Consider the following 22,841-nt stretch of genomic DNA (forward strand, 5'->3'; position numbering starts at 1 on the left):
ATGTTAGCAATAACTTCAATGGCACAATAGAAATTAAGTGGCTAATTTAATCCCTGCTCGTCATACCAGCCCGATCATCATTAAAGTTGTGTTGTATCGGAACTGGAACTGGAATTGAACTAGTTACTCACCGGATAGTCAAACTCATGAAACTCAGTGAACGAAGAATCCTTGTCACTGAAATCAATTTTCAGCAAATTAGACATCAAGAACGTTAAGTTCAACTGCAAATACCAGTACGCAATAAGTCCTGAAGTAGACATTTTTAATGAAACTTAAATTTAAATTCCGCTGTTTTACTAGAGAACCTGGTCAAAAACAATTTTTGGTATATATGTTTGTTCTACAAACCATTTCATCCATCATTAATCCAAATAATCGGCTCAACGTAATCAAGGCGCCCTATAGTTTGACGGCAGTGAAAAGACATTTCTACGGAAATTTACGGGGTAACCTATTTCATGAAGCGGAATACTATTCCATTGCAATGGTAACCAATACGCTAGACGGGCGCTCTACCATTATACTACCGTAGACTTGATGCTATCCTCATAAATCTTACGAAGCGGTGATATGATAGAGACGGTCCAACTCCCCTAGAAGCTAGATGTGGTTCATCATTCGAATATTCCATTTCGCGTATTGCCCTAGCTCGCAGAAATTTTATCTTAGAAAATATATTTCAATTTTTATTCACAGCGCTGGTACAAGATAACTTGTAAGAACCACTTCGTCTCAAAAATGTTCAATTCCATTCTATTCCGTAAAATAGGATTTTGCAAAACGGGATTGCGCCAAAGAGAATTCTTTTCGCAAAATGTTTCAAGCACCTTTACTCAGACACGAATAGACTTCATCTAAATTCCATGAAACCGTCACACGACTTAGAGCTAATTTTTAAATTTGTTGATTTGTTCATGGGGGTCGTCCATTAATTATGTCACACATTTAGGGGGTGGAGGGGGTATTTTGAAAACTGTGACGAGCCATACAAAAAAAAAATTAAGGTCCAACAAAAAATGTGACAAAGGGGGGAGTGGGGGTTGAAAATGGGCCAAATTTGCGTGACATAATTAATGGACCATCCCATGCTAGTGGGTTGATATTTTGATTTACTCTGATACATATGGCCAGATTAATCGATTCATTTTGCAAGCATTGAATAATTTATAAGTTTTTTTTTTTTCAGAAATGAGCACCAGTATCAGTGGACTAAAAATGCTTCGCACTATTGACATGGTTCCTCTGTCCAGGTATTACCAACAATCAATACGAAACTAACGATTTTAAATTGGCTACTTGACTAGCCTATTGGTCCCAAGCAAATCGATTAACATATCCCATTCTAGTCGAAATTCTAGTACTACACTATGTTTGTTTTGATTCGCTATGAAAGTTTGACAGATAAAATGAGGGGTTCGTGGATTTTCCTATGTTTTGAGGGGTGCATCGATTAGCTTGGGACCGAAGATAGTACCAGAGCTGAGCCAAAAAGTTGAGCTCGTTTCTTCGTGACCTTCTAGTCTTAGAGTTACCTCTATGGCATTACCGCAATGATATTTTGGTTAGCACGGGACTGACTGACGGGATATGCTTTAATTTCATCATTTGCTTGTCCTAAGTATCCATAAGTCTTTGTGATGTAAATGAGACAAGGGCGTAGCCAGGTATCCAACTAGAGTTGCTATGAAGGATATAGCCAAATGCCATTTTGCCGAACGCTTTGAAGTTGCTGAGTTTAGAAGGGGAGTCAGTTGCCTCCTCCCCATCATGACTACGCCTATGAAATGAGAACTTTTCATACTTACGGAGATTTTTGAGTACGCTTATTTTAGTGTTAAAACATGTTGCCACTCTTTCTGGTCATTTTAGAAGCCTGAGCAGTTATAACATGTCAAAAGACTATCTTGATGCAATTTTTCAGTTATTGTTACAACATGTTATAACTGATATGTGAATTTTCTTCCTTTACTTTCGTATTAAATTTAATAATCATGAACATATTTCAACCGGAATGGATTTATTTCATTGTACGATATCAAGTGGCAAGGTTATGATTTCAAGAACACATGTGAAAAGAGCATACAAGCTTTTTGTAAACAACCCTTCTTATGCCCTTTTCTGACACCAATGCAAACCATCAATATCGCCGTGCAGGGGAATCTTTCCTTTTCCTGATGATGATGTTGCTTTGCATGGGCGACCCTCGGTTGGCGAGAAAAGGGCCTACAAAGGGTTGTTTCCAAAATTATGCTCTTTTCAAGCAAAATGACATTATAAATTACTCGAGGTCGTTTGCGATGCTCTGTCATACGCTCTTTCTGAGCGTCCTGTCTTTTCGATGAACCACTACTGTGCCGTGGCAGGTTTTATTCATCCTGTTCATCCTGTTCATCCTGTGGTGGCTGGTGGGTTCGGTGCGGTTTTGTTGATTTACCCGATGATCCACCACTGCATCGTGGGCGATTATTATTCACTGGAATAGAGGGTATACCCTAAGAGGAAGAGGAGACCTTACGGGGGCGAAATTGAACCACTTTTCTGTCAAACGCGAACCAGATCGTGATTGGCCGATTTGAAGTGTAGAGATAGAGATAGATATAGATAGAGATAGAGATAGAGATAAAAGAGAAAGAAGCCAGTTGTCTCCTCTTCCTCTTACACAGCAAAAAAATAATTTTGATATCACATCAAAGTGGATGCACTACAATCATGTCGAAAATTTCATGTAATTTTTATGACCACATAAATAAACAAATGCAGTAAAAGCAGCGTAATGTCAGTTCATGCATTGTATCAATGATAATTTTGTCCTTTTTAGCAAGTAATATTACACCATATTTTCGACATGATTGTAGTACATCCACTTTGACGTGATATCAAAATTATGTTGACGTAGGACTACGTCTTTGATTTCTATATGGGGGTACACTTTGTGAAAACCGTAAATGGAACATGTAACAAATTAAGAAAGATTTTGAACGTTAATAACTCAGCTGCCCCTGGTCCAATTTCAATAATTTTATCAGATATCGATCAGAAATATGGCTACGCATCCGCAAAATGCTTCCGAATGTTGATTTTCAACAAGAAACTATTGAAAAACTGGTAAATGTCCAGCATTGTCCAAAAGCGTCGAATTAACTAACAAATCCACCAATTACCTACATGCATATGCTGCTTCCCCAGCACAGTCGTCAGAGAGTAGTAAGTAGACGAAACAAGTCGAAGTGGCATTCCCCTCCGATCCTCGGGCGCGTGCGAATAGGGAGGATGGAATTGCGTAATATTTTGCACACTCATCGCCATACTCAGAACCACACGCTCCCAACGACCACACCACTGTGTGGTGGTGTTCGATCGTCGAAATTAGTAGCAGCAGTAGCAGCAGTAGCAGCAGTAGCAGTGCTTTCGGCGTGTGGCGTTGAAAATTGTTCTCCAGTAACAACGAAAGGCTGCCTGCAAGCAGCGAGCTGCAGAGCCCACATAGGCAACCATCAAAGGAGGAAGAAGCTGCACCGCTATGCTATGGATCGGAATTAGTAGCTCTTCGTGAGTCGCTGCGGGTCGGTCATCTAATGCAAGCGTGTCACCTTCGCTCCAAACGACATACAGCTACAAAACGGTCCTTTTCAGGGCCACCAATAATTTGTTAAAGAGTATTATTTGTGAATTGGTCAAGGTCATCAGTTCCCGCAAGCAGCTAGCTATCAAGGCTCAACCTGTCTATAGAAGGTGTGGAATTGTAGGCCTGAATATATTGGTGCAATTAGTTTTTCCTCGGCTTTCATTCCGCACCATTCGTTTCTTTCGTTTAATCAATCACCCTTGTAGTGACGTCGAAAAGATTGTTTCAATCGGCGCTTACATATAAAATTTAAAGTGGATTATAGAATTTTTTGAATGTTACCAAAATTTATGAATGGTTTGCCACTAAATGTTGAGATAATTTATTGATTATTGAATTATTACACTGTATACCATGAAAAAGCAGCCTGTTTGTGAGTTTTTGCCTGTTTTCAAATAAGGAGTTATCATAAAAAACAAATCGCCAGCTGGTATTTCCCGGCGACTTTACAAAAAAATAAAATCAAACAAAATCATCATGCAGAACTAGCTAGGATTTGATTTACTTCATATTTCACAAAATTGCTTTCGAGTGTTAAGACATCGTCTTCCGCAAAGTTTACATTTTTCCTTCTACCAACACATACATCAGGGCTAGATAGATCTCCATAGGATCTATAGAATCCACGCAATTTCAAAAAACCAAAATGTACAGCATTACGAAAAGAGGTCAGGTTTCGACCAATAGCAGATAGATTTTAACTCTAAACAAGCCAAACGATTGGAAATGTATCTACCAATCTGCTAAAATTAACACTTAGTTAATTTTTAATAGGTCACTATTGAAAAATACCAAATGTCCAACTGTTACAATGGTGATCAAAATTATCACCGAATGTCTGAAAACAGCGCATTCCCTAACACAGACTTAAAAACCGAATTCGATGCTGTCCCACTGAACGGTGCACATTCTATCACCGTAAGTGGTGCTGTCCAGTTCAGCAGCAGCAGTAGTAGCAGCAGCAGCAGCAGGAGTGCTTTCAACAACAACAACAACAACAACAACAACAACAACAACAACAACGACGAAAGGCTGCCTGCAAGCAGCAGCAGCAGCAGGAGCTCATATGAGCAACCATAGAGAAGCAGGAAGAAGTCCCACCGCTAGGCTAGGATCGGAACCAGTAGCTCGTCGTGCTCAGCTCAGCATTACTCAACCATCACTACAAAACGGTCCGTTTCAGGACCACCATAAATGTGTTAAGAGTATTATTTGGACATTTGTCAAGGTCATCAGTTCCCGCAAGCAGCTAGCTATCAAGGCTCAACCTCGTCTCTATAGACGGTGTGGAATTGTAGGCCCGAATGTATTGGTGAGATTAATCATCGTCCGACCATTTTCCAGAACACGCTGCTAGGAAGTGTTAAAAATCCAATAGAATTTGAGAGAAGTGGGAATAATTCGCTTTGGGTGTATATTCAGTCCCCAGAAAGCCAATAAAATCAAATTTGTGAGAAAATTAGCTCTCACGAGTTCAATCTCTCGAAGTCCCTCCTTTTTTACATATTCTGCAAAAACGATACTTTCCGCTCCGCCCCATTCATATAATTCGGAAGGAAATCCTGTGAGGGGTGAATTGAATACACTTTAATACCAAAATGCACAAAACTTAAAAATTAATAAATAACAAAAAAATCAAAATACACCTTTTAAAGTCGTTTTTTTCTCTTTGAAATAAATACTACAAATTTGATAAGCTTACAAATAAAAAACGGAAAGAGTTAAGATAATTGATGATTGATCAATTAAAAGAACTAAATGTTCACATTTGTTCCGTCCACTAGCGGTCCTACGTCAAGCTTCCGTTCGTGCCCCTAGGCACAGACCCTTCTACTTTTTTTGCTGTGTAGGGTATACCAAGTTCGTTTAAAGTACCGTCACTTGTGACCTTTTTTAATTGCAATACAGTATTTCATGTAATTTTTAAATGTAACGGAAATTTTTCAAAAACCAGAAGCCTCTACACGTGGTCGCGTTTTTGAAAAAAAAACCTTTATTGTACACGGTAAGAAACAAGTACCCAAAAGTTGTTTCCACTCATATCGGCACTATAGTGCAGGAACCCAACAGTAGGTAAAGCGGGCCAAAGTAGTTTTCATTTACTAGTGTGCAATTTGTATGGAATTTTCCACTAGCTTTATACCCAAAAGTAAGTTAGTTGTACCCAAAATTACACACTTAGAAATACCTAATCTTACACGTGACGAAATCCATCTATGACATAAAGGATGAGACGTAAACAAACATGTAATGTAAAATTAAGTGCTCCGAGACTGAAAAGTTCTTAAGTACATTTCGCGTCTATTATGACTCAATTTTATGTCAAAGTTTTTTCCTTTTGGTTTGTTTTTTCCGTCGATCTTGTTTTCCGTGCTGAGCACCAATGCTACCGACGTGCCAGGAAGGCAGCTCCCACACCTGGACCCTAACTATCGACCCATCAACTCATGAACCGGGGACCAACGGCTTTACTTCCCATCCGAAGGAAGGCGTGATCAGAGATGTTATGCCTCAGAACATCCCGGCGGCGCCGACTGGGGTGAGAGGTAATCACGCTTACCACTACACCACCGGCGCCGTTTATGTCAAAGTTGACGCTCGTATATGTCAGTCTCAGAGCATCTAAATTTACGTCAATTTATCTAAGTGTGTAGGTAAATATGATTATACTCAACGTTGAATTCCCACACTTTACTGTCCTACTGGGTGGTTTTGCTCCTCCGTTTTTGACAACATTAGAAGTAGAAAAGGAGACAAACTAGTCAAAAGTAGGTAAAAGTGAACTGACCGTTGGGTACTTTTTTCTTACCGTGTAGGGTATTCGACAGTTTTTCACAAACCGGAAGTCACCAGCTTGGATTCCAAAATGACATATAGGGGAAATGGATGTATTGTCGGCCTAAATGTCCCCAATTTTGGCCCATACGCAATCGACTAAATTTTCAATTGCGGAAAAAATATCAATTTTTATCGTCCCAATGACGCGTTCGTCTAGATAAAATTGATTAATAGCAGATTTTTAGCGATGAGCCCAATCTTCGATCCATAGGCCAATATCAGAGCCATTTCCCCTATCATCGATTTCCGGCCTGTACACGTCGCCCTTATTGCGGAAATATTCATACTGTTGGCTATTTGACAGTTTTTGACAAACCGGAAGCTGCCATCTTGAATTCCAACATGGCGCGAATCATCGATTTTCGGCCTCTACACGTCGTCCCCGTTTCGAAAATATTCATATTGATCGACAGTTTTTCACAAACCGAAAGTCACCATCTTGGATTCCAAAATGACTTCTATCATCGATTAACCGGCCTCTAAATTTATGGTAATTTCGCGGAATCAAGTAAATGAGAACATCTCTGTTGTAATTGATAATGAGACCATTGATCGCCTTCGTAATATTAAATATCTTGGCGTGATTATTGATGACAAACTTTAGTTCAACTCTCACATTGACAATGTCATCAAGAAAATTTTGAAAACGTTTGGAATTCTATGTCGATTGAAAAACGATTTAAATTTTGCCAGTAAAATATTTGCTCCTTATCTACAATGTTTCCTTCCGTATTATTTTTGGCCAATGCAACACAACTTTCGGGAGAACAGTGATTGCAGAATAAAATAATGCGTTTGATATTGAAATAGATTCACTTCCTCAACTTTGATACTAAACACTTTAACCTGGTTGTCGGAGAAAAACCAGACGAACTAGGGGAAATGATTCTAATGTTGGCCTTTGGATCTAAGGTTGGGCCCTTCACTAAAAATCTGCTATTTATCAATTTTATCTAGATCAACGCGTCATTGGGACGGTACTAATGGATATTTTTGGTCACTATTGAAAATTTAGTCGATTGCTGAATTTATGTATGGGTTCAAATTAGGGACATTTAGGCCGACATTACATCAATTTTCTCTACTTCATCATTTCTCAATAATGATGGAGTAATACGACATGTACTAAACTAAGGAAACGGGATATACTACAATAGATCAAATTACTGGTCGCAGTGGTGTTAGGTCCCGAACAAAGGAAAAAAAAGTTTGAGCCTTGCGCGTGTATTACGGATATAGAGGACTGATTTTAACATATGACTAACATAAAAGCGAAGACAACATATCAAGAAGACTGGCAACTCTTCCATTTTCTCGTACACCGCTATGAGACAGGTACAATCGCGTCATCTGCCGCTCAAAGGTAAATGCTACGAACGAATTTGATAGCAAAGATTACATCCTCAGAAGAAAGGTTTGTGTATTTACTAATTTTTCTTTGCGTTACTTCCACCTTCGCTCAAGCGCAGCGCTACTGTAACTGTCGCTTGGATTCTGGCAAAGTTGCCAGTCTTCTTGATATGATGTCTTTGATAAAAGAAACTACAAAGGACAACCCTATGGCTTGTACGCAATGGTAAAGTAGGACTACGTGGTCTTATATGATAAATTTTATTTGTTAACTGCAGCAGGAGCTTGTGTTTTGTGTAGGAATAGTAATTTAAGCGGGGTTCTCTCTGTTTATACTCTTTAGTATGACTATGATTGCTATGAAAAGAACCTTTTGATATGATTTTTTTTTTCATTGCTTTGCGATAATGGATACTTGCGAAAATAAATCCGGTAAATGAAAACAGTTTAAGAAAGATACAGATCCTTAGATGCCTGATCGGTACCATTTTATGCCAGAAATGTATTAGTATTGCCCTGGAAATATTCACCCCACATCTGAGCCAATGTTCCGCAAAATTTAATCATCCCCTTTACTTTTGATTGAGGAAGGGAGACGTCCTTTAAAAGACGACAAATACCAAGCGATACACATTCCTTGATCCGCTTCAACGAACAGCCGTCGGCTTCTGGAATCATTGGGATGCGTTGGGAAGTACTCAGGGAATTATTCATATTTTCGACCCTTGATTTTTTAACACAGAGTTCCTCTAAAAGTTCCTCTTTTGAATCAAGCAATGGAACATCTTCAAAATCGTGATCTGAAGTTTCCGTGTTAACAAAATAGTGAACAGGATGCTGTTGTACTATATGACGCTTCAAAGACTTGGAATGATTGTGTCGGGATTTTTGTTTTGGGGAACAAGCAGTCGTAAAATACGGAGTTTGGATTAAAATGCGTATTCCGGATATGCATGTGTATATGCCGCTAAAATTCTTCAACATAACCAAAAATTGTTTGCAGCAAAAAAAAACTGTTGATAGAAGACGAGTTATCATAAAAAAATATTGGCGATATTAACAACAATAATTATTGCGTACTTACGAAAAATATCATAATCCTTACGTCCTCGTTTTGCACTTGGACCAGAAATTCATTCATTGTTCCGCGATTTATAGTTGATTTCTATGCAAAAGACGCAGACAAAGATTGACTTCTGATCTTCTGAAAAATGGCGGGTGGAAAAAAGTGACAGCTGTATTACCGAAATTCGGCAATGGATAAGGCCAATACCAAAATATCAGTAATCGCGATTGCTGAGTTCGGAATTATTTCTATTGAATGATGTGCTCAGTGAATAACTTTGCCGATTTTCGGTAAAATTAGATGAATTGCTGATATTTCGGCAAATGTTTTTGGACAATCACGGAAAAAAATATTTTTGTTGCCGACATATCTGTAAAATTGTGAATTGCCGTGTCAGCTCAGTATGTTTCTTTGCCGACCACGCGAATCTGTTTTAAGTGTGTAGGTATTGAACATTTTTCAAGATTACTTAAAATCTGTGATTCTCGGTAGGTGAAAGTGAAAAATCGATAGTTTTGAACCTTTCGTCTGTGAATCGGTACGCATCTCGAAAATCGGTAGGACTACCGATAAATCAGTAGGTATGGCCACCCTGTTTCCCGTACTGAGCACCAATGCTACCGACGCCAGTGAGGCGGCTCCCACATCTGGACGCTATATACCGGGGACCAACGGCTTTACTACTTTTACTTGGGTTGAAGAAAGTTTACCCTATCCGATAATGGCGGTAATTTGCGTTCGATAGTGCCTTTTCAATTGTTGGTCTAAAATATATTGAATTGGTTCCGCTTTTCGATAGATCAAACTTTTATCCACCAGACTATGAATATAGCGACTATAGGCAAGCAGAGGTGCAACCACAGTATTTATCAGTGACAGACTTAATAATTTATTGTTGTTGCCAGGAATGGAAAGGTTGTTGTGGTGTTGCCATTTTGATTGATTTTTTTTTCCTTTCGTTTTGTTTACCATCGTTCTTGTTTTCCGTGCTGAGCACCAATGCTACCGACGCCAGGGAGGCAGCTCCCACACCCGGACCCTACCTATCGACCCATCAACTCATGAACCGGGGACCAACGGCTTTACTTCCCTCAGAACATCCCGGCGGCGCCGACTGGGATTGAACCCAGGCCTGCTGGGGTGAGAGGTAATCACGCTTTCCACTACATCACCGGCACCGCTATTTGATTGCATTTGGTGAGATTGTTCCAGATAATGCCGCGAGATGGCCTCGATCGCGCGTGATCTGATCGTACAGTTTAAGTTAGAAGAATTGTTTTATTTTATCGTTCACGTATCTAGTTCAAATTAACTAGACATTGGAAGGAAATTGACGTGTCGGTTGTAGCTAATTGTGATATAAGGGGCGCGGTAGCCTGAACAATGTGGAATTTTTATGGGTTCTGACCAAATCAAATCAATAAACGTCGCATAAAAGTGGAATTGGTTTATGTGCTTTTTCGTTGCTTTTAGTCTTCGGATTTGAAAGACCGTTGGTCGCACCATCGTGTGCTTTTCGAAACTTATCGTTATCGACGTCGGTGCCGGGTTTGAATGGCTGCAACTACAACGCGATCGTAGATTGTATAATGTGATATGAGGGACTCGGTGACCTTAGAGCAATCGTTTTTGCTGAGAGTATTTCTCGGTGTCCAACATAGTGGGTGTCACGTTAGCACATTCCTACCCATTCTTTTCTTGACCTGCATTCAGGCGCGGCCGGTGCTGGATTGTCTATTTTGAGATCTCCAGTTTATACACATTGAGGATCCCAAGCATATTGATTCTCGGTGTAATTGCAGCTCATCTGGGAATAACGGAATAGGAGACCATGGGCGGTCAACCATGCTCATGCTCGTGCTCAATTTCCAAAATCTTTTTTTTCAGCATTTTGTTTTTAATAGGAATAAAGATGCGATAAAGTTATTTTTTTGTATTTATATTGTTTTTAAACGGTAAACTTAGAAGAGCGATTGATTTTAAACTTTTGAAACATTAAGAGGCTGGATAGTTACAGATCATTCAGATGAGATTTTTTCATTGATTTGTTTAAACTCTTTTCAAAATTTACCAAATAATGCCTTAAACTATTAATTGAGGAGCATGGCTAGCTTGATGGGTGCCACTTTCACTTACTGAATAGAATATCGTCGGTTTAAGAAGTGTTAATCGGACATCCATATAAAATCTTTATCAAGAGCAGTTGTTGTCGTTGTCGGTGAGGTCACCGCCAGGAACCGAGATCTAGTAGCAGCAAATGGAACGGGAACTTGATCGTAATTATTTTGTGATTTAAGGAGCTCGGTGGCCTATTGGCGGCCGATTGTGCTTACTGAATCGTTAGGGCATCAATTCGACATATCGTGTACAAAAACGAATCCTGCTGCAATCCCAACCCTTTTATACAACAATCCAGTGATTTCTCGTGGAAGTGCAGAGGTGTTCTTGGCTTTCATTAAAGCGAGTATTACGTCAACATGTTCATACCCATTCCTTTCTTGACCAGCATTCGAACGTGGCCGGCGCTGGTATTGCCTCGTTTAAGATCACCAGTATTTACACAATTAAGATGATTGCTAGTTCCAAGCAACGTCTTTTGGTTCTCCGTGTAATTACAGCTGATTTGGCAATAACGGAGTAGCATCCTTGGGACCCCATACCCTAGTCAGTAATGGCACAGTATTACCAAGCCGGAGGCTGTGGGTTCGATTCTCGGTCGACTTCCCTGGGCATAGAATAGCATTGTGCTTACCACACAATATACAAATTCATGCATTGGTAACTGGCATCGAAAGCTCTCAATTAAAAACTGTCGAAGTGCATTTAGAACACTAATTACTTGATTGATTTGTCTTTATTTAGGAGGCTTTAAGCCTGAGGCTGGTTCGCCTCCAAAGTTTAGAACACTAAGTTGAGTGCACGCAATAAGCTAATATGCGATAAGCAATAAACTTGATATGCGAAAAAGAAGAAGAAGAAGACACTCGGGCGGTCAATCATGCTCATGCTCATGCTATAGTACTATAAACGTGGATGAAATAAGAACACCACTTTTCATGACTAGTGCTTCACAGAATTCATGGTATTTTAAACGAATAAATGTTTTCAATTCGATGCCTAGACACATTAAACGTTCAACTACACTTACATAATTCAAGAGACATTGCATTTCACACGTTAAATCTTTCTTTTGACCAGATATCTAATGAATTTCTTTTTATTAATTGACACATTATGTATCTTGACGAAGTTTGTAACATTTTTTTAAAATAATTATTCTAGCACTATTTGTTTTGCCATGATGGTGATGCTGGATTTTTAATATTTGATTTGATAGTAGTAGTTACAAGAAAAAGTAATTTTGAGTAGTCTACAAAAGTTTGAGCCTCGCGCGCGTATTACGAACATAGAGGACTAAATTTAACATATCATAAACATAAAAAACTACAAGGGACAACCCTATGGCTTGTACGCAATGGTGACGTAGGACTACGTGGTATTATAGGTATAATAAATGTTACTTGTTAACTGCAGAAGGAGCTTGTGTTTTGTGTAGGAATAGTAATTTGAGCGGGGTTCTCTCTGTTTAAACTCTTTAGTATGACTATGATTGCTATGAAAAGAACTTTTTGATATAAATTTTAGTTGGGACACGTTCAGAAACTTAACTCTTTTAGAAAATCTTGGTGGCCCTGAAAAGAGCCGATGGTAGTACAGGCTTAAAGCTTTTGGAAGATGATGATGACGTGTACATAGGCAGCTGGATCAGCAAATCGGATCGGACAATCCCATACTCTTCGGTTCAATCATTGGGTTCTCGTAAGAGTCTCGGCTGGAGGTGGCTGCGACGGGTTGAAAGGACGCAGTGAAGGTTACCTCAACAACGAATCGGCACTTGGAAAAGACTCGGCCCGGCTACTGCTGGACACTGGTTGACCCGGTGGTTGGCAAGGCGCAGCAAAGGATACCTGAACTTTGCTTTGAGAAATGGGCACTCAGAAGTGTCTCGGCCCGGTTGCTTCAGGATTAGAAGCTTGGTTTCTACCGTTTTGCTGGTTCCTTTTGCTGATCGTCACGATGGTTCTACTTCCACACAGGGGTAGTTGCCTCGTTGGTTATGTGACTAGATGAGTGAAAATGAAAAATAGGGTAGAGAACTACTTCGGCCTAATCGCCCATTTTGGGCCTATCGAGCAGAAAACTTCAAATAAATCCTTGATTTCAGAGTTAACAAGTCAATTGTGCGTTTGGTACGATACTTTAGTTTATAAGCTAAGAAGCAAAGTCAATGAGAACGCGTGATATGAAGGTTTGCATCCATTATTCCCAAAAACAAAAGAAGTGCTCCGACCGAATCACGTTTTATCTTCATCCGATAGGCTGAAGTGAATTCATTGGCGTTTCAATAGCGTTTCAAAGCGTTAGGCCGAGTTTAGAATCCGTAGGCCGAGTTTGGCGTCAAGAAGCAGTGTTAGACTTTTGACAATATCTCAACGATTGGTTAATATTTTTAAAATCTTTTGGTACGTACGGAAAGGTAAATAAATTTGGAAGCCATCAGTAATGATAACATTCCATTTTGTACTAAACTGCGCTAGATAAAGAAAGACTAAGTGTGGGTTGTGCTTAATAGGCCGGAAATGGGGTAGTTAACCCTACATCAGAGATTTTCCAAAATGTCATTGAGGTTTAGTGTTAGCCTATGGTTACTTGATAATTAAATAACAATAATTGCAGAGAGTAGGGCACGGTTTGTTGGTTGTGAAGGCGCTACGACGAATGGGAACTTGGAAGAGCCTCAGCCTGGCTGCTGCTGTACACGAGTGCTTCGCAGAGTGCACTTGCTTCCAAGTTTGGTAACAACCCGAGCAAAGTCCAGCATCAAAATGACAGCAAATTGAAATCAAGTTTTGATATCAACATCAAACTGAAATCCTAATTTGATTTCAGTTAATGCAATTGACAAATTTTGTTTTCATTTTGGTGTACATTTGCTCTTCAAAAATATGTTGTTGCGGATTTGTTTTCATTGCCTTAGCTTAACATCAAATTGAATACTTGTTTTAATATCAACAGGAAAAATGGATATCAAATTGAGTTTCCAGTTTGCTCTCACTGATAGCAGAAATAGTTTTCAATGTGATGTCACAGGAAGATTTTTGTGCTTTAAATTTTGATATTTTAATCGTTAAAACGACCAAAACGATAGCAACCCGAGTAATCATTATCAGCGAAATCACAACATCAAATTTATATTTCAATTTGATCTCAGACTTTGCTCGGGAAGATTACAACTCTGGAGAGCATTTTGTGGGAACTCCCCGTGTGGTTTTGAATATGGTGATGAGTGGGAAAAATGTTACGCAATTGTATCGAATGCCATTTTGACTTGTTTCGTCTACTAATGACTCTCTAACGTCAGTGTTGGAGAAGCAGCAATGCTATATACATCGGCGATGTATATGACATATACATCGCCTAGAAACGATTTTCTGATGACTGTGTTGGGGAAGCAGCATATTCATGTACGTAATTGGTGTATTTGTTAGTTATTTTGACGCTTTCGTACAATGCTTGCCATCTACCACTTTTTCAATAGTTTCTTGTTAAAAATCAACAATCATTGCATTGCATTGATGCTTAGAAATATTTCTGATTGATTGGTGATAAAGTTATTGAAATTGGTGCAGCGGCAGCTGAGTTATTAACGTTCAAAATCTTTTATAATTTCGTTACATGCTCCATTTTTGGTTTTTACAAAGTCATAGAAATCATAGACGTAGTCCTACGTCAAAATTTAGCCAAAAACTCATTTTTTAATTTTTTAATTTTTTTTTTAGCATTGTAGTTCATATTGTATGCAAGGTCAAAATTTAGCTATGGTAAAATAATAAACAAAAATGATATTTATAAATTTCCCATTTATTCAATTTTTATTCAAAAACATCTTCTGTTTAACAGTGTATGTTTTTAAAATAACCGCAGCATAATTTGGCACAACATTCCTCAAGACATCATAAGAATTAAACAAGCCGTTTTGGTTTTTCTACCCAGCCTTTGGAAAAGTAGTCAGGATTCCGTTTTTAAAAAGAATTGGAAATTTTCTCTGATGAATATTCAACTTAAGCCTAAAATTTCGATCCGTATCAGTGACCTTAACGATAATTAACGATAACAACATCTGTCTGTACCTAATGTAGAAATTGTACCTATCAATCTGATACTTAAAGGAGTTTGAGTAGTGAAAACTGTGACCAACAAAATGCTAACAACCGCATGCATCTTGAAAGATATAATGATTTTAAGGGAATTAAGTGTAACACTATTTGGTAAAAAGGTAAGCATTAATAATAATTGTATTTGAAAGAAACCATTTTACAACACTGCTATTTTTTTTCTTTTTTTCTGATCCAGTAAGCAATATGAGTAAGCATACATAATCAGGTACATTCGGCCGTTCAAGGATGTTAAGTGTTCGAAAGAGCTGATGTGTCTTTCGGATAGTACCATCCAGAAATTAAAATCCATTGGATATTCCTGAGCATCAGAATTGAGGCCTGATTTCCGCATTTGTACGTCCTGCCGTCTTCGTGTTGATAAACTAGCTCTTTTCATCTCAAGCGAGGAACAGCATGTTGCCGAATGCTCAAAGATGCCAACTACAGCGAAAGCCTTAAATCAGTAGCTACAGTTCAATTGTACCAGGAATTCACTCAACCAGTCAACATCGAAATATTCAACCGAGGAATTGCAGGAATTCAGGTAACACCGATAGTCGTGGTGTGACAAAGGGAGGAGGTGGGGTTGAAAATGGGCCAAATTTGCGTGACATAATTAATGGACCTTACCTAATGCGCACTGTGTCCGACGTTATGTTTAACGTACAAAACGAAAGTAAAATCTAATGTCACGTGTGGAGTCTCCCGCTGTCTAACTTAACCAACAATAACCGATGAAATATTCAAAGTCAAATCACAACCTTCCAGACAAAACTTCCGAAGAACAGGCTCCATCTACTGCTCTTGTCAAACAGGGTTCAATCCTAGCCGAGGTTGGTGGGATTTTTCTGAGGCATTAAAATCTCTGGTCACGTCTTCCTTCGGAAGGAAAGTAAGTCCATTGGTCCCAGGCTATGTGGTTGATCATGACCAATGAATCTGACTAGATTTTGAGTTTCGTTCATAGACTGAGTAAAATTTTCCTTGATTTTCATCAACAATCTGCTGAAATATAATGTAAAAGTCGAGGACAATTTTTCTCAATCCACGACTATAAGTAAAGTAAAATTTTCTTCGAATTTCCGTATAATCATGCAGATATTTGCGGAAAATAAGAGACGATTTTACTCTGCCTATGAATAGCCTGCGTTTTTATAAATACGAGTAAACGGAATTCAAATCTGAAGCGTGCATATGCGTTGAAAAATATGGAAATACTTATTTTCATCGCGATTTAAGAGCAATAGTGCCATAACTGGAACACTTCTTTTTCAGTTGGATACAGGAATACTGTCCCTATTCCGCTGCATGTTTCGATTGCATTATTCGTAATGGAAGGAGAGACAAACATTGTGCTTATAATAACGTCTATTAAAATAAGCACCGAAATGTGCACAATCGTACCATTCTCAACGTCTCATATGCCGTTCAAACCACTAACCGAACCATCATCAGCATCAATACAATTGCCCATGTTTACCCATCGTTCCATATGGGCGTTAACTTTTATGCCTTTATACCTTTATGGCACCGACCGTCATCCAACGAGCAGTCCCGATAAAAGGACAGTGGTGTTGTTTTCTTCTCGCATGAGATCACATGGGTAATAGTCTCAAACTGACAGGAGAGACCCCTAGCAGCAACGTGAGGTATATTATAATTTATTGAATATTGTGAATTAAAATACCAAAACAGAGAAATATTATCACTCGACCGCCATTCGGGGCAACGTTATTATTGTTGTTTTATTGCTAAATATAACCATGTTTCACGTCGTTGACTTTTAATGTTTTCATCCACCACAGCCAGTCAGTCCGTCAGTCAGTTCGCTCTTGTTTGCCTTCAAGCTCACGTCATCGTGGCCACAAAATGCTGCTGCTGCTCCGAAGCAAGGCCCGAAGCGTGTTGAATAATTTATGGTTTCAAACTCTTGTCGCCCCGAATGGGTCCGTTTACGAGAATTCCCAAGTCCCAGTCCCAATTTCACGTTCAATAAAAAAAAATCTCTTTACTGTTTTATGTTCCTTGGACGTCGTCGTCGATTTTACAAGTCCTTTTTAATTGCTGTTTGATGATTTTTTCTTTCGAATCTTTTGAAAGAATCCGTGTCCTCTCCTCTCAGCAAGGGGTTGACGACGGTAAGCGTCATCGAATTGGAAATGGATAAAAAAAAGTGGTTTTCAAGAACTGGGAAAGGATGCAGCCGATGGGGGTGCTAGCGGCGATGAAACAATCGATGGAATTGGCGTGAAATTTATGACTGACATGTGTTTCGCTAATTGGATTTAATAGTTATCGGTGACTGTAGAAACTGGTTCTGAAGTGGGATGGGATCTGTTATTGACAACTGTCAACATGAGTCGGGATGCTTCAAAAACGAAAGATGCGTTAGGCACAATTTATAAAATTTTAGTTTTTGGTAAAGCCCGTAATTCCTAAATTACGGGGTAAAATAAATCAGTTCCTGAAAGTCTTGTTTATTCCGGGATTGCTTGGAATCCTCATTAATTACCTCACCCAAAAAACATCATAAACAGCTGTCAGTCTGTAGACACGAATGGTGCAATTTTCAGGAGGCCACTCCAGTAGGGTGCGGTTTATTTTTCGAATGTTCATAAATCCTCAATTTTTTTCGTTTTTCTGGTTCTAAACGACTTGGAAAGATATGTCCTCAAAAATGAAGTAAAACTATTTTGATTTAGAGATGGCACATACGTCTTGAAGAGGGATTTTTGAGCAGTAAGAAATTACTTTTAAGGAGGTAGTACACTTTGAACGTCCAAAAAGTAAGGCATTTTCGTTAATTTTTTAAGCAATAAAATACTCAGGGAGGGCAAATATGTTATAACCCATTTATTAGTCATCCTTCGAACTACAATTTGTATTTTTTTTAACTCGATTGGCGTCTCCCCTTGGCCAGTGCACTAGGTCGCGCGGGCGTCCTCGCGCGGAAGTCGGAAAACGGCGTGGGAAAATACTCCTTTCCATGTGATCCTGGAACATAAATCGAACAAAAATCCTGATAAGTAATGAAATTTGGGTTAGAAATACGTATTCCGATTTTCTTAAATTAATTTTTTCAAAAGTTGTGGCCTTAGTAAAAAAAGTCAATTTTTTTCACCCAAAAAATGCCAAAAAAATCGTGGATTAAAAATCCATTTTTGACAAACTCGAAAATGTGGATACGTATTTCTCAGCAGAATTTAATTTTGAACAAAAAAACCTAGGCGATATCCAAATTTGATGATAACTGTGTAGTATCTACCCTGTTCAGAGTAATTAATGATTTAGAGTGTAATCAATCAAGATACAAAAAGAGACTCGAGATGAGAGTCCAGAATAAAGAGCTAGGCTAGTCTAGCATGAGCCGTTGAAAGAGACGGAGTTGAATCCAATCTACATCGTTGAGCTTTTATTTAAGATAAGAAGAAAGATTGATTAACACTAGTTAATCCTTAATAATTAAACAAATCACATAGTAGTGATCAGTTACCGTTAATAACAGTGGCGACGACGGAAAATTGGTAAAAAGTTATAGTGAAAAGTACAGGTAGCTCAAACGGAAGGTACTTCCAGTGTGAGTCAGCGTAAGTACTTGTAGAGTTTCCTTGAGCCTAGCAATTCAAGCGACTTGTAAATCGGCAGACGGGTTTTACTTGATAATTGTTTTGATAAAAGAAGCAATTATAAAGCCTGTTGAGTCATTTAAAAGGCGAAATTCGCTACGAATATATATATATATATTAACATTGAGAAATAGTTGGATTTATCAGATAATCATAGCGTGGTTGTAACACCATTTTGTTTTTCATTTCTTTTATTTCACAGATTGTAGTCAGAACAACGCGCTTTGTTCTCACGATCTTCTCTGCATTGCGCTCGGTGTACCAAGTCAAAAAAAAAATATGTACTTCCGTATGAGCGGCAAGAACTGCTCAAAATATCAAGAAGAACGTGAGAGTTGCTGTTGCTGCTGCTGTTGTTGTTGTTTTGTGTGTTGCTAGTGCTTTGGTGAGTTTGCTGCTATTTTGCTACCATCCGAGAGAAAGTGAGTGCAGCAGGCATAGGTGAGAGAAACTGATGCGGTCTTACGAAGTGAGAACTTTTGGAGTGAAAATCTTACTCACTACTCACATTTCAACCTGCCGGTTGTGAGAAGCACATCGCAGCCACCGGTGATTGACTACAGCACTAACAGCAGTGATTCTAATTAGAAATTGAACAGGGCATTTGGATTGTCGTGAGCCTGGTGTTGGAGCGTTGATTTAATTTTAACAGAAGTAGACGACCGTCGTCGTTGGAGCTTCAGTTGCACGTTTGAGGAAAGAGGTAGGGTAGGATGGTGCAAAACGCACCCTTTAAGCAAAATCGTCAATGGCTGGCGAATGGAAGCTAAAATCAAGAAGAAAGTAATGGCGTTTGGTTCATTACCATGTTTTCTACAAAGATCGAGTGATTTAGAACTACAAAAGGATGATTTTCCATGACTTTCAAGGTATTTTCTAAATTGCTTCCAATATGATAGCGGGGCAAAACGCCTGATTCATGATGCAATATGCACCACAACATTGGGACAAGACGCACGACAACATTGGGGTAAAATGCACCCCATGGTAAACAAACCATAACCCCTGCAAGTAGATAATGCAAAGGGATGCGGTATTTCAAATGATTATTTCTTTATGTTACATCAGAAATAAGGTCTCAAAATCTCAATAGAATGTTAAACTGTGATTCATCAAGTAAAATATCTAAAAAATATACGAAACGTAAATTTGTTATTTTTTTTTTGTGATATATGATGCTTAATTTACAGTCGATGATTTTAACAACTGTGTCCTGTTTTGCACAAAATGTAATTTTTTTAAGGAATCAGCAGGTCAATACATGATTTTATGATCAAGAATTATTTGTGAAACCTTCAGTTGAAAACAATCACAAACCGTTACCCGGAAAATGCATCTGAGGAAAAGTTATCGCTGTTTTTCTAAAAGTGGGCATTTTACCCCAGGGGTGCATTATGGGCTGTTCTCCCTTATATGCTGGAAGCGACAATCGTTTTGGAGACGAATAAAATATCGAGACTTCGTGGCTAACTACTCGGTGAGACCAATCTGCAGCAACCGTGAGTAGAGTTTTGATTTGTTTTAATTTATTTTGCTAGCTACAGTAGAGGCATCGAAATGAGTACGCCTGGTATGATTGGGTCGATTGACCAGTACCAACGGCATAAATCTTTTACAAATTATGTGGAGCGATTTAAAATTTTGTGTAAGCTGAATCAAGTGTCGGACGATACTAAACAGTCCTGGTTTATTTCTGTGAGTGGAGATGAAGTTTTCGAAGAGGTTAAGTTAATTTTTCCAAAAAAAGAAGTAAGCACAATACCGTATGATGAGATGATAAAAAAAATTAAAAGCACGTTTAGATAAAGTGGAGCCGGCTTTAATGAATCGCTACGAATTTTACAATCGTTTACAAAAACCTAATGAGTCAGCTGAGAATTTTGTGCTCGTGGTTAAACTTCTTGCAGAAAATTGTAACTTTCGGGAATTTAAGGACGAAGCTATTCGTGATCGTTTAATTATTGGCCTACGTGATAAAGAATTGAGGAAAAAATTACTTATGGATGATGTAAAATTAGAGACGGTGGAGAAAACAATCATCAGCAGTGAAAAGGCAGAAAATAGGGCTGAACACATGGATGATTTTGGTGAGTCGAGCAAGGTTCTATCGGTTAGGCAGCGATTAGGCAGAAGACCCAACGATTATGATCGTAGGAGAGATAGTGACAGACCTCGCAATCGCAGCTGGAGTCGTGATCGCAGTAGGAGCAATGAACGTAGTAGGAGTTACGATCTTTATAGAAATCGTGATCGTGAGTGGGCTAGGGATTACCGCCAAGATTATCATGAGAATCGAGTCAAGAACATTCATACTAGTGCAGTGTGTAATTACTGTAAACGTAAGGGACATATCCGCAAAAATTGCTACTTTCTGCAGAACAACAACCGGGGAAAATCCGTTAATTTCGTAGAGAAAGAGGAGATAGTAGAAACTTCAGTTACTGATAAATTTAACAGAATTCGTGTTAACGAATCCAGTGAAGAAGATTCTGAAATCAGTTGCATGATGATTGGTCGCATTAACAGAGTATCAGAAGCATGTTTAGTCGATGTTGTGGTTCAGGGCATTAAACTATCTGTGGAAGTAGACACTGGTTCAGCAGTAGCGGTTATCAGCGAAATCCAGTACCAGCAAGCTTTTTCTGCGATTCCGGTTTCTAAATGTGACAAAACGCTCGTAGTAGTTAATGGTTCAAAAATCGCTGTAGTTGGAGAAATTTTAGTTGAAGTCATTTTGAATGGACTTAGCACTGAAAGGAAACTGATTGTTCTAAAAACATCTAGGGATTTTACACCGCTTTTGGGTAGAGATTGGAGGAAGGTGTTCTACCCTAACTGGAAGGACCAATTCATGCAAACTTCAGTAAACAGTTTGGATATCGCTGGAAATTCGGAACAGGTTTTAAGTACGATAAAGCAAAAATATTATAAGGTGTTCAATAAAGACTTTACAGAGCCAATTATAGGTTTTGAAGCGGAGCTAACTTTGAAATCAGAACAACCGATTTTCAGAAAAGCGTATCAAGTACCATTCAAAATTAAGGATAAGTTTATGGAACATTTGACCATGCTGGAGAATCAGGGGGTGATCACTCCCATTCAGGCTAGTGAATGGGCTTCTCCGGTCATAGCTGTAATGAAAAAGGATGGAGAAGTTAGAATGGTAATTGACTGCAAAGTATCGTTAAACAAAATATTGATCTCAAATACTTATCCTCTTCCTCTAGCAGAGGATATTTTTGCTTCTTTGGCGGGTTGTAAAGTTTTCTGCTCTCTTGACTTAGCTGGTGCATATACACAGTTGAAATTGTCTCAACGTTCAAAAAAGTATGTAATCATAAATACAATTAAAGGACTCTACTCTTATAATCGATTGCCCCAAGGCGCTAGTTCTAGTGCAGCTGTCTTCCAGCAAGTGATGGACCAGGTCCTCAAAGGACTGAATGGGGTTTGTTGTTACCTTGATGACGTGCTCATAGCTGACAAGACGCTCAAAGAATGCTTGGACAAGTTGGAGAAAGTTCTTGAAAGACTCTCCAATGCAAATATTCATGTTAATTTAAAAAAATGTAAATTTTTCGTTACCTCTCTACAATATCTGGGACATTTGATTACAGGTGACGGATTGTTGCCTTCACCAGACAAAATCTTAACTATTGAAAAAGCAAAATCTCCTGACAATGTAACAGAGTTAAAAGCGTATCTCGGTTTAATCAACTATTACAACAAATTTGTGCCAAATGCTTCCAGGAAGCTAAAATGTTTGTACAACCTTTTGAGGAAAGATGTTTCCTTTGATTGGACCAATGAATGTGACAAGGCTTTCAGAGAGAGTAAAGAAAACCTGTTGAAGGCCAACCTTCTCGCTTTCTATGATCCAAAAAAAACCTTTAATAGTTGTCACAGATGCTTGCACCTATGGTTTAGGAGGAGTGTTAGCACAGACAGAGAATGAAATTGAACGTCCAATATGTTTCACTTCATTTTCATTAAATGTGGCGCAAAAATATTACCCAATACTACATTTAGAAGCTTTGGCTTTGGTGTGCGTTATCAAAAAATTCCATAAGTTTCTTTTTGGTCAACAATTTAAAGTATTCACTGATCACAAACCT

At 38.7% G+C, this 22,841-nt stretch overlaps 1 protein-coding gene across 1 annotated transcript in view; it reads left to right on the forward strand.

Moving 5' to 3' along the window:
* Positions 1–22,653, forward strand: part of LOC135702308 (uncharacterized protein K02A2.6-like) — a 29,285-nt gene extending 6,632 nt beyond the window's left edge. Inside the window, exons 2-3 of the mRNA XM_065223339.1 lie at positions 21,290–21,889; positions 22,624–22,653. Coding sequence (XP_065079411.1) covers positions 21,290–21,889; positions 22,624–22,653 — 630 coding nt within the window. The remainder of the gene's footprint in view (positions 1–21,289; positions 21,890–22,623) is intronic.
* The last annotated feature ends 188 nt before the right edge of the window (positions 22,654–22,841 follow it).

The sequence above is a fragment of the Ochlerotatus camptorhynchus genome, unplaced genomic scaffold (assembly GCF_037179485.1).
Source record: "Ochlerotatus camptorhynchus isolate MF236.1 unplaced genomic scaffold, CSIRO-AGI_Acam_v1.1 ptg000191l, whole genome shotgun sequence".
In the NCBI taxonomy this organism is placed as follows: domain Eukaryota; kingdom Metazoa; phylum Arthropoda; class Insecta; order Diptera; family Culicidae; genus Ochlerotatus; species Ochlerotatus camptorhynchus.